This window comes from Olea europaea, chromosome 11 (assembly GCF_002742605.1).
Source record: "Olea europaea var. sylvestris chromosome 11, O_europaea_v1, whole genome shotgun sequence".
Lineage (NCBI taxonomy): Eukaryota > Viridiplantae > Streptophyta > Magnoliopsida > Lamiales > Oleaceae > Olea > Olea europaea.
Window position 1 is genome coordinate 13110820 of NC_036247.1, and position 14125 is coordinate 13124944.

Below are 14125 nucleotides of genomic sequence, written 5' to 3' on the forward strand. Positions count from 1 at the left end.
GCTTTAATTGTAGGCCTAGAACTAATGGTAGATATGGGAATAAGAAATGTGATCGTTAGGGGCGATTCTCAATTGGTGATCCATCAATTGATCGGTGATTTTAAATGCCAAAGTGAGTCCATTATAAGTCAGTACGAGATCGCCCAAGAATTACTAGAAGAATTCGATCAAGTAGAACTCCAATGCGTTAATAGGATATATAACGACATGGCAAATGAGTTAGCCCAAATGGCATCAGGGTACTCAAAGGTTTTGAGTTGGAAGTCTACTTGTGAATATGGAATCATATTGCCCGTGATTCAAAGAAGGGCAAGAAAAATTGAACTTCACTGTATACAAGATGGAGATGCAGTGGATTGGAGAACAGAAATTAAAAGGTTCCTTAAAGAACCTAATGGAGGGATTAGTAGAAAAACGAAGTTATGTTTGCTGAATTACACACTAATAGATGAAGAGTTGTTTAAGAAACGCTCTGATGGTTTATTACTAAAGTGTGTAAGTTTGCAAGAAGCCAAAAAGATCATGGCTGAGGTGCACGAAGGGATATGTGGAGCTCATCAAACTGGCCAAAGGATGAGATGGTTAATTATTAGGAGTGGATATTTTTGGCCAAAGATGGGAGAACTATGCGTTCAGTATGCAAAAAGTTGTTTAGCATGCCAAAAACATGGTCCAATACAAAGGGCACCAGCACGAGAGATGGCACCTTTTATTAAACCTTGGTCGTTCAAAGGTTGGGCGATAGATCTGATAGGGAAGATTTACCCTCCATCGTCCAAGCAACATACTTTTGTTATAGTTGCAACCGACTATTTCACCAAATGGGTAGAAGCGGTACCTTTGAAAGAGATCACCCAAAAGAATGTCATAGAGTTTATTCGTGATCACATTATTTATAGGTTTGGAATTCCACAAACTTTAATGGTAGATCACGGAACATCTTTGAATGGGGATCAAGTGAACAAATTTTTGAGCGAGTTTGGGATTAAATTGGTAAACTCCACACCGTACTACGCTCAATCCAACGGACAAGCAGAATCTTCTAATAAGATTCTGAAAAATATCATCAGAAAGATGATAGATGAAAACGCCAAAAATTGGCACGAATGTTTGAACAAGGCCTTATGGGCTTATAGAACATCACCTCGGTCAAGTACCAAAGTTACTCCTTTTCAACTTGTTTAGGGACAGGAGGCTGTTTTGCCTATGGAAATCAACGTATAATCAATTCGAGTGTGCTTGCAACATAAGTTGAATGACGACGAGTATGCCGAATCACTAGTTCAAAATTTATTGAGTTTAGACGAATTGAAATTGGACGTCTTAGATAGGTTGCAAGTTCAAAAGCAAAGAATGGCTAAATTTTATAATAAAAAAGTCATAGCCAAGTCGTTCAACCTGGATGAACTAGTTTGGAAGACGATTCTTCCTTTGGATACCAAGGATCCAAAATACGGGAAGTGGTCGCCCAATTGGGAAGGACCATACAAAATAAACAGTGTATTGCCTAATGGAGCATACCACTTGGAAGATTTNAATTGGGAAGGACCATACAAAATAAACAGTGTATTGCCTAATGGAGCATACCACTTGGAAGATTTAGACGGCACCAAGCACGTGAGATTTATTAACGGCAAATATTTGAAAAAATATGTTCCTTCTTTATGGGAATGTGAACAGATAAAAACATAACCAAACATTCTGAGCGATCAAAAGATAATAAAGACAGAGCGAAATACGTTCGAATAAAGTTCTTTATTATCAAAAGTTCATTACATGAATACAAAAGATACAAATAATGGATGCGTTACAAAATACAACTAAAGTAAGATGATCTCCCAGTTGATCGCTGAGTAAGCTTCACACTACCTTCCTAAATGCATCGCTGCAAAGGTGGGGTTGACGAGTGAGAGGGTGTACTGTCCTCACCACCTTCCTAAATGCATCGCTGCAATGGCGAGGCTGAGAAACACTCTCAACAGGCAAGCTGAGAAGCACTCTCAGCAAGCAAAGTGACCCACAAGCAGCCCAAAAATTGCCTCCCATCATTGACTCCTTGTGAAGAACAAAGAGACGATGGGAAGAATTTTGCAGGAAAAAACTTCGCTGCTGGCCAGAAAATATTTCCTATACCTCCCATACCAAAGGTGACATCAAGGTAAATATAAGGCGGACGGACTAGACAGTCCATTTTTGGATCAGGTTGATCGTCAGAATGTCAAGAAATGGCAGCAAATTGGTTTCGAATAAGAAAATGAAGAGATGAAGATAGAGGATGAAAAATGCGAAACATTTATAGGGGGTGAAGATGAAGAGACAGAATATGAACAACCACATTTTTGTCTAATAAACGGAATTAAATGGCCCTAAGTCTTGGGAACAGTAGTGGGAATATCAAAAGGGAATAGACAAGATTCTTAGTGCAAAGCAGTTAAGTGCTTAAAGAATTGATGATTAGAAAATAAACGTCAAATAAATGCACAAGAAGTTAATGTTCGTTAATAATCAACAAAATTACAAAAGAGAAAAAGACATCGTATGTCTTAATTACAGTCTACCCCATAAGGAACGAATTCGTTCCCTAAGTTTTTCCCAATCCTCGTCCTGCCGGGAGGAAGTGATGTTCAATTCAGCCGCAACGTCATCATCATCAACCTCCAACTTCTAGTACTGTTCGATCAAGGATTTAGTTCGCTCAATTCCCTGAGAGGCGTTGCGCTTTTTAGCAGCCATCCTCGCCCTGCAATCGTCCATTTGGGCTTGAAGTTCCCTCATCTGAGCAGCCAAGTTAACCATCAAAGAGTCTTCAATCATGACTTCGGAAGAGATTTCTTTCAACTCGTCCTTAGCCTTGTTGATCTCCATGCGTAAAGACTCTTTCTCAGCTACAGCTCGAAGATATTGAGTACGCTTGGCCTTTAGTTCAGCATTCTTGGCCAGCATAGAAAGGACCTCGGAGTGAATGACCTTCAACGTCGCTTTAAAGTAGGCAGAAAGACTGAGCGACGGAAGTGTCAGTGCTTGCTCTAACTTCGCATTCAAATGCTCAAGTTCATCCTTGTGTCTGGCAGCACTAGCCCTTCCAATGTCCATATCCATGAAGGATACCTACTCAAATACCAACTCCTTCAAGAACTTCAAATCATCTTCTGAAGAAGCAGCAGGACAATCAGATGGAGCAGGGCGAGGCATTTGGACCTGCCCCCAGGAAGCGAACAAATCCTGGATAGAACGCACAATCCTGTCAGCATCCTGCAAAGAAGATTGCCAATATTAAAAATCCTCACTACAATGAACAAGGTGAAAATAGAAATGAAACAAAAAGAAAAACTACCTCGTCGACAATCGTAGAAGATGGCGCGCCCTCAGTCAAACTTGCCACCAACGACTCATCCATTCGTGAGGACTTCCCTTTGTCCGAGCGAGACGATGTTGCCACAACGGGCGGACTCATAGGAGTATCTGCAAGGTTCAAGAGCAACAAATCAGAAACCAATAGCACAAGCAAAGGTAAGACATCAAAAACTGAATTACCTTTTGCTTCGATGATTGGGGGGTCGACACCCTGGGAAGAAGGTGGCTCATCCATGGGTTGTGATGAAAACTCTGGGACTGAAGATGTATCTTTAAGCATGGTCCCATCACCAACCGGTTTGGATGAAGTAGTCTCAGCAGAGGATGATGGAGCAGGAGTTGTCGATGCCAAAGCCTTTGAAGGGGAGGCTGAGCTTTTCTGAAAAGTCCAAAAGATCATCAGTACACAGAAAAGTTTCAAATGTGGAAAAGCATACTTGTAAATAGACCGATTTAATTACCTTCCTCCTGACGATAAGAGGGGCATCATCATCATCATCATCAACATCATCCTCCAGAATGGGAGATGCTGAGGCTGACCGTTTGCGGCTTGGAGCACTCTTGGCCGTAGTAGGCCTGGCGGGGAGAGAAGAAGATGGACGAGCAGATTATTTAGTACGACGAGAAGGAGAGGGGCTCCGAATAGACAAAGGAGTGACCAAAACAGGAGGAGGAGAAGAAATACTCGGTTGGTCTAATGAATGAAAGGCACGATTGGCCTCAGTCGCAAATAATCTGCGCTTCACCGATGGCCAGAGTTGTTCAAAAAGAGGGTGAGTAGCATGACAAGAATTAAAAGGGGCTAATGAAAAGTGGCTTGATAAATGGAGGTTGCGAGCGTTTATAGCCTCTGCTTCCGCCTTATTAATGGTATGAAAACGGTCAATTAAGTTCTTCGAATAGCAAAGAGGAACAGGCCAAGTTTGGCCAAAACCAAGCTGGCGAGCAAAAAATTGGGGAGCATAAATTTCTACCCCTGCTTTGGCATTAGTCCCAGTTAGAATATCATTAAATAGCTCCCTCCCAGTTAAAAACTGAATTCAAATGAGTAGGGAGGTGCTCGCGCTATCTATGGTGGAAGGGGGATGCACATAGTTTGGAGTCAAAAAAGGAGGAAAAGGAAAAAAGGAAAAGATTGAATCTAAAGAATAAAAAAATGAAAAAATGTCCCTTCTGGACATATTTACAGGAGTTAAGGGCTCCATAACTAGCCCGTAACAGCTAGCAGAAGGACGAGAAATGGATGGAGCACCAAGCGATGGAAAATAGGATCTCAACCACAGTTGAGTGAACCAAAGAGGTCCACTGCCAGTGGGAGATGCACCGTTCTTCAATTGAGCTTGAAGAGAGGACATGCCTCTATAAAGGGCAGCCAAAAACAAAGAACATAAATTCAAAGGCCTGTCACGCGCCAATTCGTGTGCTATGGGTAAATAACTCAGAGAAGGCCTTATACTTAGCACGCACAACACATATTTACAAAGCCAAACTAAAAAGAAGGCCACTCACTCAATATGGATAGGCTCAGCACTCGAATGATTGTGGAGGGTCTGCAGGCTCGAATAAGAGTCGGTATAGTTTTTACCAAACTGTGGGGCGCCACCAGAAACTAAGATACCTGGGAAAATGGTATCGCCCAAAGGTGGTAAATTCACCAGGGCCCCAACATCCCTTAACGTAATAGACATGGGGCCAAGAGGAAAAATGAAGGTGTTATACTCAGGGGACCAAAAGCTCAAAGAAATCGAAAAGAGCTCTGAATCAAAAGTAAGGGGGCGAATAGAGACTTCTAACAAATCAGAAATCCTAGCGCTATCAAAAAGTGCCTTAGTAGGACCATGGCCCACAAGGCGAGCATGCCACCTACAAAAAGCTACGTCAGATTTAGGCCAAGTGCGAATACCTCTTTCGCGAAGTGGCCCCAGTGGCAAAGAGTTTAGAAAAGGAGGGCCATGAGTGCAAGGAAACAGCTGACCCACCGTCGCCTGTTCAACTGCCTCCGCATTGTTGAAGAAAGGACCCAAGTAAAACTCATTACGTCCAACGTCGGCGGGCGCGAGAAAACTTGGGGTTATGTATGGGCGACTCAGAAGTTTCTGAAAGTCATCAAAACTAAAGAAATCGCTAGCTTGAGATTGTGAAGCAGCCATTGGAGAATGAACGAAGCTTCTCAGGGTTACGTAACAAGAAAGCAAAAGATGAACAGTGAATCGTGAAAGAGATGCATAAAATATGAGGCGTGGTTTGGTAGTAGTGAAATGGCATGTTTGGGGTTTATAAGGGTTTGCAAAGCGACGCACTTTTTCAAGTTATAGAAGGAAACAATGATTGAAATTCTTGGGAATTTCGAACGTCGCTGGAAATATGAAGTGAATATGGCAAAATTCAATAATTGTTATTAATTCTGCCATATTGGGGGGTAATTGTTGACACATAAAAGTTCAGCCCAAATCGAACAGCCCAAGGAGTAAAGCCCAATTGGAGGATCCCCAAATCGGATAGCCCAAAGAACGAAGTCCAATCGAACGAATCAAGGTGAAGGCCCAAATAAGGGGCCCAAGAATGCGGTAACGCCATCGCCCAAGTTTGCAAGTCGCCCAGAATCTGAACGAATGGAGTGTCATACAATCGCCCAGAGCTGTTATTCTACTCTCGCCCAAACCTTCAAGTCACCCAAAGTATCAACAAACACAACGCATCGTGGTTATCAAGGAATGCAGTTATCAAGGCAGTTGTTAAAGTAGCCTTATCACGTTCCACGACTCAAGGAATTCAATCGAAAGCGGTTGAACGATGAAAGATAATGGCAGCAGTTAAAAGGCAATTTCATGACAAAATGGCCACTACAAAGAAAGTGGGTAGTTATAGAACGATCAAGCAGTTTTTAGAGTAGTTAATCACAAAAAGATCGTCTATGAGGTATAAAAGGGAGAAAGGACGCAGAAGCAAGAAGACCGAATCCAAAACTCTCGAACAGAGAATATGTAACTTTCATTTCCTTAGCTTTTAGACTTAAACACTTTTCTTTCTGTAACTCGTGTGCTTGCGCCCCTTGGAGGCACGTTGTTTTTCGTTTCTAATTGTAAAGTTCATCGCCAATAAAAGAACACCCCTTTTTGGGACTTTGTCTCAAGAGGTTTCGTCCCTCACACAATCGTCTGATCCTTTTTAATTGTTAGCGACTTAACCCGCACGAAATACCTCCCTTTCTCTTATAGAAACAATTCGATCGGTTGACAGATACAGAAAGGCCAGTCTGCCAAGCATTCGCTCATACCTGGATACAAGTGACTTGCCTGGAGACCATTAATGAATCATTTACATAAACGCAGCTCAAATATATTATCTTCACCCTTTTCTCATTACAGATTCTTGTGTTGTCTATTTGAGAGTGGATTGAGTTACAGATGTTCGAATTAAGTCCACGTTACGTTGTAATTATTACCAATTTGAAAATATCTATGCACAGAAATGCGTTTCACATCTACACATCAACATCTAAATAGTTCGATCAATTCCAACAAGTGGAAGGGGAAATACTATCCACAAAAAAGGACGAGGAATATTTGAAAGAACATCATCTATCAATCTCCTTCAGTTTCATACAAACCATTAACTTTCCAATGGGCCTAAATGGTACTGATATTAGACTCCAAACCTACCGTGGAAATTACAGCCACACACAGTTTTTAACTCCTCGTTTCAAAAATCAGATTTATAACTTATTTATTCAAAAATCAGATAATAATTAATCTTTTTAATAATAATAATAATATTATTATTATTATTAGAAGTTATATTAATTTACTACCCACCCCAACCACTCCATCCAATTCAAACCTAATTCATTTTTCCATCTACAACTCAATTCTCTCTCTAAAAGCATGCCAGTCTTCATAGATTCGATGTGTAAGATTCGATATTACGCAACGATGACTCTCATAGAATACGCTTGACCTTCAATGACTCTTCATTGATTAAGCAGGCAACAGTGCGCAGCAAAGATGTTTCGTGCGATTATGCAGTGCGAGACTTGTGGTGTGGTTGTGGCTACGATGCACAGCCTATGCCGTGAAGCGCAACAGCCTCGCCATGCGCAGAAAGTATCCACCATCGTTGCGACACCTCGATGATGGGTTTATTTCTAATCTACCTCTATTTCCTCTTCATCTTGTTTACTGTCGTGTTGGTGATTGACGATGTGATGTAGGTGGTGGTGATGGTTGTTAGTGCGGGTGGTGATTATGCGGTTGTAGTGGCGACGATGGACATGGGTGAATGCAGACTTTTTGAGTTGGGGGCACAATCAAACTTGAATAGATCGAATATTTTGTTCTTGATTTTTAAATAATTCATAATTGACTCAAGAAAACGCAAAATTAAGTTTAAAAACACATTCCTTCATTAATATTTTGTTCATCATTTTCATCCATTTAATTTTGAACAGTCCTTTTATTAATAATTTGATCATCACAAGAAAATGCATATTTACGTTTAAAGAATTTATAATGTATTTTATATAAACAATTAATTCAAGTAATAAAAAGAAAAAAAAACATATAATCAATATTCACTACTAATATACAATCAAATAACCACAATTTGTTAGATATAAGTCAATTGGATTATAATCATTTAAGACTCATTCTACATACACAATTTGATTGGAGAAAATGTATATTTATGTTCAAAACATGATTAGGAAATGAAGTAAATGTTATAATTTGTAGAGAAATTATAGACAAAATTTAAAAAATTAGAAGAGTTAAGGTTTTGATAAAATACATGAGCGAGAGTCACAAGAGTGCAAGAAAAATGGAAAAGTTTAAATCTATTGTAATTTTGTCCCTATTTGATGGAGATTAAAATAAATTTCCAGTAAATTTTGATAAAAATTGAAAATTTATGAATCCCATGAAATTCGATATTAAATTAATCTTTAATTTTGATTTATATTAAAATTTAGATTTTAATTCATATTAATCAGGACTTTATTGAGAGGGGAAAAAAAACACTCAAAAGATGTGGGGTTAGGTGACCCCCCAAAACTTCCCTTGCGTCCGCCCTTGACAATGGATGTTGGTGGAGGTGGGCAATCTATGGTGTATATGTGCTGATCATTGTGAGTTCTGTGTGTATGGAAGTCGATTATGTGTGGTTGTGGTTGTGGTGGTGTTGGTGGTTGGTTGGAATAGTGGTGGTACGAGCGAAGATGGTGAGGTGGGAGTGGTGCAGGTGCTGGTTCGTTGGAGCAGGGGGTGGTGTTCGTCACTGGCGCTCGACTCTAATTTTGGACCTGAATTTGATTTTTTGGTGGTGATTGGGATGTTGGCTGTGGGGGTGATGATATTGGCGGCACTGGTGAAGTGGTAATAATGTTGGTCATTGGTGTGGCGATGGTGCGATTGTTTGTAGGTGGGATAACGTTGGGTGGGGACGTTTGTGACCAATCTTTGGTTAATTGTTATCAATTGTTTGAAATCATGATCAATAAATTGGATATTTTGTCAATAATAAATAATATGTGATCTAAATATTTGAACCGTGTCTTAAAAAATTTGTGATTTGTAATCGATAACTAAATTGTGTCTAAAAAATTTTGATTTTGTGACCTATAAAATTTGTGCTTTGTGATCCAAAAATAATTTGACCGAATTGTATAAATTTGTAAACTTAATATAAATAATTAAAAAAATAAATTTTTAATTAATTATTTTATAACCAAAATTTAATAGTGTCTAATTTTTCAAATTTTAAACCTTATTTTTTTTATTTTTAAAATGGATTATTGTTAAACTCTTGGGGTGCATTTGATTATCAATATTTTACATGAAAAATGATTTTTTTCACCCAAATTTCTACTTTTTTTCACCATTTGATTGCTAACCTTTTTCATGAAAAATATTTTCCTACTTTTGATTACGTGAATATATTTTCCTCAAAATCAAGGAAAATATATTTTTTAGGAGAAATAAGATTTTATTTTCTAAGGAATTCATTCACTTTCACTTTCTCTTTCCCATCTATCCACTCTATTTTATCTTCCCATCAATAAAAAATGGATAAGTATAATATTTTTTAGGTGAAAAATTAAATCAATCAAGCACATTTAATTGACAATTTCTATGTAAATAAATTCTTAGCAAATAAATTACCTAGAAATTTCTATTTTTAATTCAAATTTCATACTTACAACTAAACACATACTTAAATATAAAATTTTCTCCAGCTAGTGTGTTATGAAATGCCCAGAAATATCAACTCTAGGGCCCAATAGTCCAACCCTCGCTTCAAAAGAATAAAACGACGTAGCGTACTGTTTTATAGGAACGACGTCGAAAAAATCCAAAAGAGATTCCTTAACGGCTTAACCGCATATTTCTTCAACCTCACACGACACGACGCGTCTGCACGTTCTGTTCCACCTTACTCGCCCTATTTAAAATCATTGCTTAAGATGACATGCCTGTCATCAATTATCAAATGTTTGGCTAATAAGTACAATTATATTTTACTTGTAAATATATTTAGCATCGATTAAAATCAAAATTTTAATTTAATTCAAAATTAACAATTAATGTTAACGTGGATTCAAAGCTTTTTAATAATGCATTTTTATCAACTTTTATTAAAATTTACCAAAAATATGATTTTAATCTTCATCAAATAGAGGCTTAAGTAATTAACTTATTTTGAATGTATATTTATCAATTAAAGTAAGTAACTTGTGTCCATTTTAAGGATTATTCTACTCGTGCATAAAAAATATACGTAATGGATTATCTAATACGATGTGCAAGGAAAAGATTAGATGAAAAAATTGTTTATGTTTTAAACTGATACAAGGTGAGTGCCATGTAGGATTATGTAATGAATTATGTAAATTTTGATGTACATGTAATAAAACTCCTATTTTAATTAATAAAAGAGAAGAAGTTTAAATGTGGGAGGCGTGATTCCTTAAGCTTGAGAAATTTTGACATAAAATTATAATTGGATTAATCGTGATAAAAAAAACAAAAAATTGACATTGAGAGAGACTCTTTACCCAGTATAATTTATTTATTTATTTATTTCCTAAAATGTAAAAAAATTACACTATTTAATTCTAAATGTTATTTAACTTTTTTAAATACACAGATATACTGAGAATTGATTTAATGAGTACAGATACTTAATTTATATTAAGCATCGGAACATTATCGATGCTTAACATAATTTAAGCATCGATATATAACCATCTTATAATGTCAAAACACTTTGTTAAACATGAGATTATTTTATTAACAACTCCAAATATTCCTTAGAATTTTCACAACGTTAGATCAGCTGTTGTTTGTGTTTTGTCAAAGCCCTGTCATTTTAGCTGATTTCCTTAAAAATATCACACGTAATATCCGCAATTCCGCTGCGTTGTGCATTCGGAACGTTGACGACCGGCCGACTCGGCGGGACTTGACCGACCCAGATCTACCCCACCCACCAAAATCTCATTATAGATATACATACACATTGTGTTCTCATTACACCGTCGCCAGAATATTTTTTTTGATCCCACAAAAATGGGCGTTGATTACTATGACATACTGAAAGTTTCGAGAAATGCGAGTGAAGAAGACCTGAAAAAGTCTTACAAGAAAATGGCGATGAAATGGCATCCCGACAAGAATGCTGTGAACACAAAGGAAGCAGAGGCGAAATTCAAGCAAATATCAGAGGCTTATGATGTGCTGAGTGATCCGAAGAAGAGAGAGATTTATGATTTGTACGGAGAAGAAGCGTTGAAGTCTGGTTTATATCCTCCGAATGGTGGAGGAGGTAGAGGGTTTAAGTTTAATTCGAGGGATGCTGAGGATATTTTCGAGGAGCTTTTTGATGGATTCGGCGGAGGCGGACCCAGGAAGTTGAAGAAGGCGGCGCCACTGGAGAATAAATTGTCGTGTAGCTTGGAGGAGCTGTACAATGGATCAAAAAGGAAGATGAAGATCTCCAGGACTGTTCTTGATGACTCTGGGTAGGTATATCAAAATATTCTCTATTTTGTGACTTTTTAATATCCAATTTCGTTGCAATCTAATTTTTCGAGCCGCCATTGTAGAACAAAAAAAAAGCTTACAGCTTTTAGAGTTGGGACGCATTTTCTATCTAAGTTTAGTCTTTAACATCCACTGAATTCAGCTTTTTAGCAAAAAGGCATTTCAAGTGCATAATTTGATACTATATTGGACTATCTCGTGAGAAAACTTAAAGCTTTTAGCGAGGGGATGGACGTAATTTTGTATTCTTACATACGCGAGTCCTATTCTTAAGAATGATAGGATTGGTGCTGGTTTATGTTAGCGCGTAGCTAATTTATAGCTTTTGCCTGTTCTAGGGAATTGAGTGCAGATAATTAATTTAAGGAGTAAATGGACATGCCTATGCAGTTTTATGCACATTTCTAATCACAGAATTGGAATTTTCTATTAGTTTTTAAAAGTGGCTAAGAAGGTGCAGCTTTCCGTCGTTAATTGAAGTTCAATTTAGATTGAGGTGAATGATTGTTTACTGACGAACTTGGTGAGATTTCAATTGGGGTACTGTCACAGTTTTCGTTATGTCACTCTGTAATTTATTCTTCACTATGTAATGTGTGCAAAATCATAATTGCAGTAAGCCTAGCACAATTGAAGAGATCTTGGCAATAACTATTAAACCTGGTTGGAAGAATGGAACAAAGATTACTTTCCCCGAGAAAGGGAACCATGAGCCCTTTGCTAGCCCAGGAGACCTTATTTTCATAGTGGACGAGAAGCCCCATCCTATTTTTAAGAGGAACAGCAATGATCTAGTCGTCAATCGGAAGATTTCCCTACTTGATGCTCTTACGGGGAAGACTCTCAACTTGACAACATTGGATGGACGAGTTCTCACCATTACAGTATCCAATATTGTCAAACCAGGTCATGAGATGGTGATCCAAAATGAAGGAATGCCCATATCAAAAGAACCTGGTAAGAATGGAGACTTAAAGATCAAGTTTGATGTCAAATTTCCGTCAAGGCTTACTGCAGAACAGAAATCAGATTTGAGAAGGGTGTTCGGCAGGACTACCAACTAATGCAGGTTTGACTCAAGGATTATAAATTACTACCATTATATCTAATTTAGAAATGAAATGTAAATATTTAACATATTCACCTTGGAAAAGGTTACCGTGGATAGTCGGAGAAACAGATTCTGTGGTTATTTAACAATCGTTAGTTGCAACTCCAGCTTCACCTTGAAACTTTTTAGAGTAACAAGATAGCAGTAAAATAAGAATGTAATAATGCTTTATTTTCGAGTGTTGATTACGATTTTTATTACTTCATTTGTTGGGAGATATTTGTCTACTGGTTTATTTATCAATTTCATTGAGAAAATATATGTTGGTTTCTATGAGTTCTCTTTTCTTCCGTTTAAATTCTTTTACTATTTGCTTCTCGAATTTCATGATTTCTATGACATTTTTTATGCACGTAAATCTTCATTGTTGCTTAACCAAATTCAAACATATTCCAAGATTAATAACGACTTAAAAATTCAAAATTAGGTTATTTGATGACATACAACACCAAATACATGACCATATTAATATGTTCTAATTCTTGCAGGCTGATCTGTATCAGATTCTTTGTTTCTTAATCTTCTTTAGAGATCATCTCTATAGCTCCCACAACCTTATCAACTTCTTTCCCTTTCTTTATTAGTATGAAAGTTGGCATTGCCTTTACTCCTAATTCCTGTGTAACATCCTGCATATCGTTCATTGCTAAGCATCATTATTTTCGAAAACATAATTGCTTAACAATTTAATTATGGAAATTACTTACATCCAACTCATCAACATCAATCTTGATGAAGTCTACATCCAAATATATTTCTGCAAATACATCGATCGCATGTACCATGTATCGACAAGGTCCACACCGTGAAGCTGTGAAATTGATGACTGTCTTTAACCAAAAGATAAAAGTATTACGAAGAAGACGATACATTTACACTAACATTGTCTATATTGAACATGATGAGGACATCTAGTTTATTTATTTTAGTGACATCTAGTTTATTTATTTTATTTTAGTTGGACTGTTATTTTGTTTATTTTAGTTGGGTTATTTTCATGGACTTGTGTAATGGGCTTGACCCTCTCTCTTTAGGTTTTTTTTGTTATTTAAATCTTTTTCGCATGTAATGGACAGTTGATGATTGAATAAAGATTTTTGGTGGCTTGTGGCGAAATCCCCCCTCTTCCCTGTTCTTCTTCTTCTTCCCCCTATTTTCTTCTTCTTCCATTCCTTCCACTGATTTCTTCTTCTTGATTTATTGATTTTCTCTTTCTTCATTAATAATTCTATTGGTGCTGCATCAAATTTGGTATCAGAACCGAATCTTGGATAATTCTTCTCATACAATCCAAAATTTCTTCTTATTTTCTTCCCAAAATTTGTTGGAACAGCACAATTGAAAAAGATTTAGGGTTGAAGCCAGTCCCTCACCCTCAGCCGTATAGCGTCTCCTAGGTTGATACTTCTTATATAGCTATCAAGGAGAGTTGTCTAGCCCCTATCCAGTTCCTCGAGTATAAGGACCATATATCGTGTGACGTCATTTCAATGAATGTCAGGCACATCATCTTGGGACGACCTTGGTTATTTGACCTAGATGTAACCATCTATAGTCGATCAATTCTTGCTCTTTCGTGTTTAATGGAAAGAAGATTTACCTTAACCCACTGCCCTCAAACCGT

At 37.4% G+C, this 14125-nt stretch overlaps 1 protein-coding gene across 1 annotated transcript; it reads left to right on the top strand.

The window, feature by feature from the left end:
• Positions 1-10738: 10738 nt before the first annotated feature.
• LOC111403453 (dnaJ homolog subfamily B member 4-like) lies at positions 10739-12760 on the top strand. The gene is made up of 2 exons (XM_023031964.1): positions 10739-11368; positions 12007-12760. Exons 1-2 carry the CDS (start codon positions 10917-10919, stop codon positions 12452-12454), a joined length of 900 nt encoding a protein of 299 aa, XP_022887732.1. The 5' UTR covers positions 10739-10916; the 3' UTR covers positions 12455-12760.
• Positions 12761-14125: the final 1365 nt, after the last annotated feature.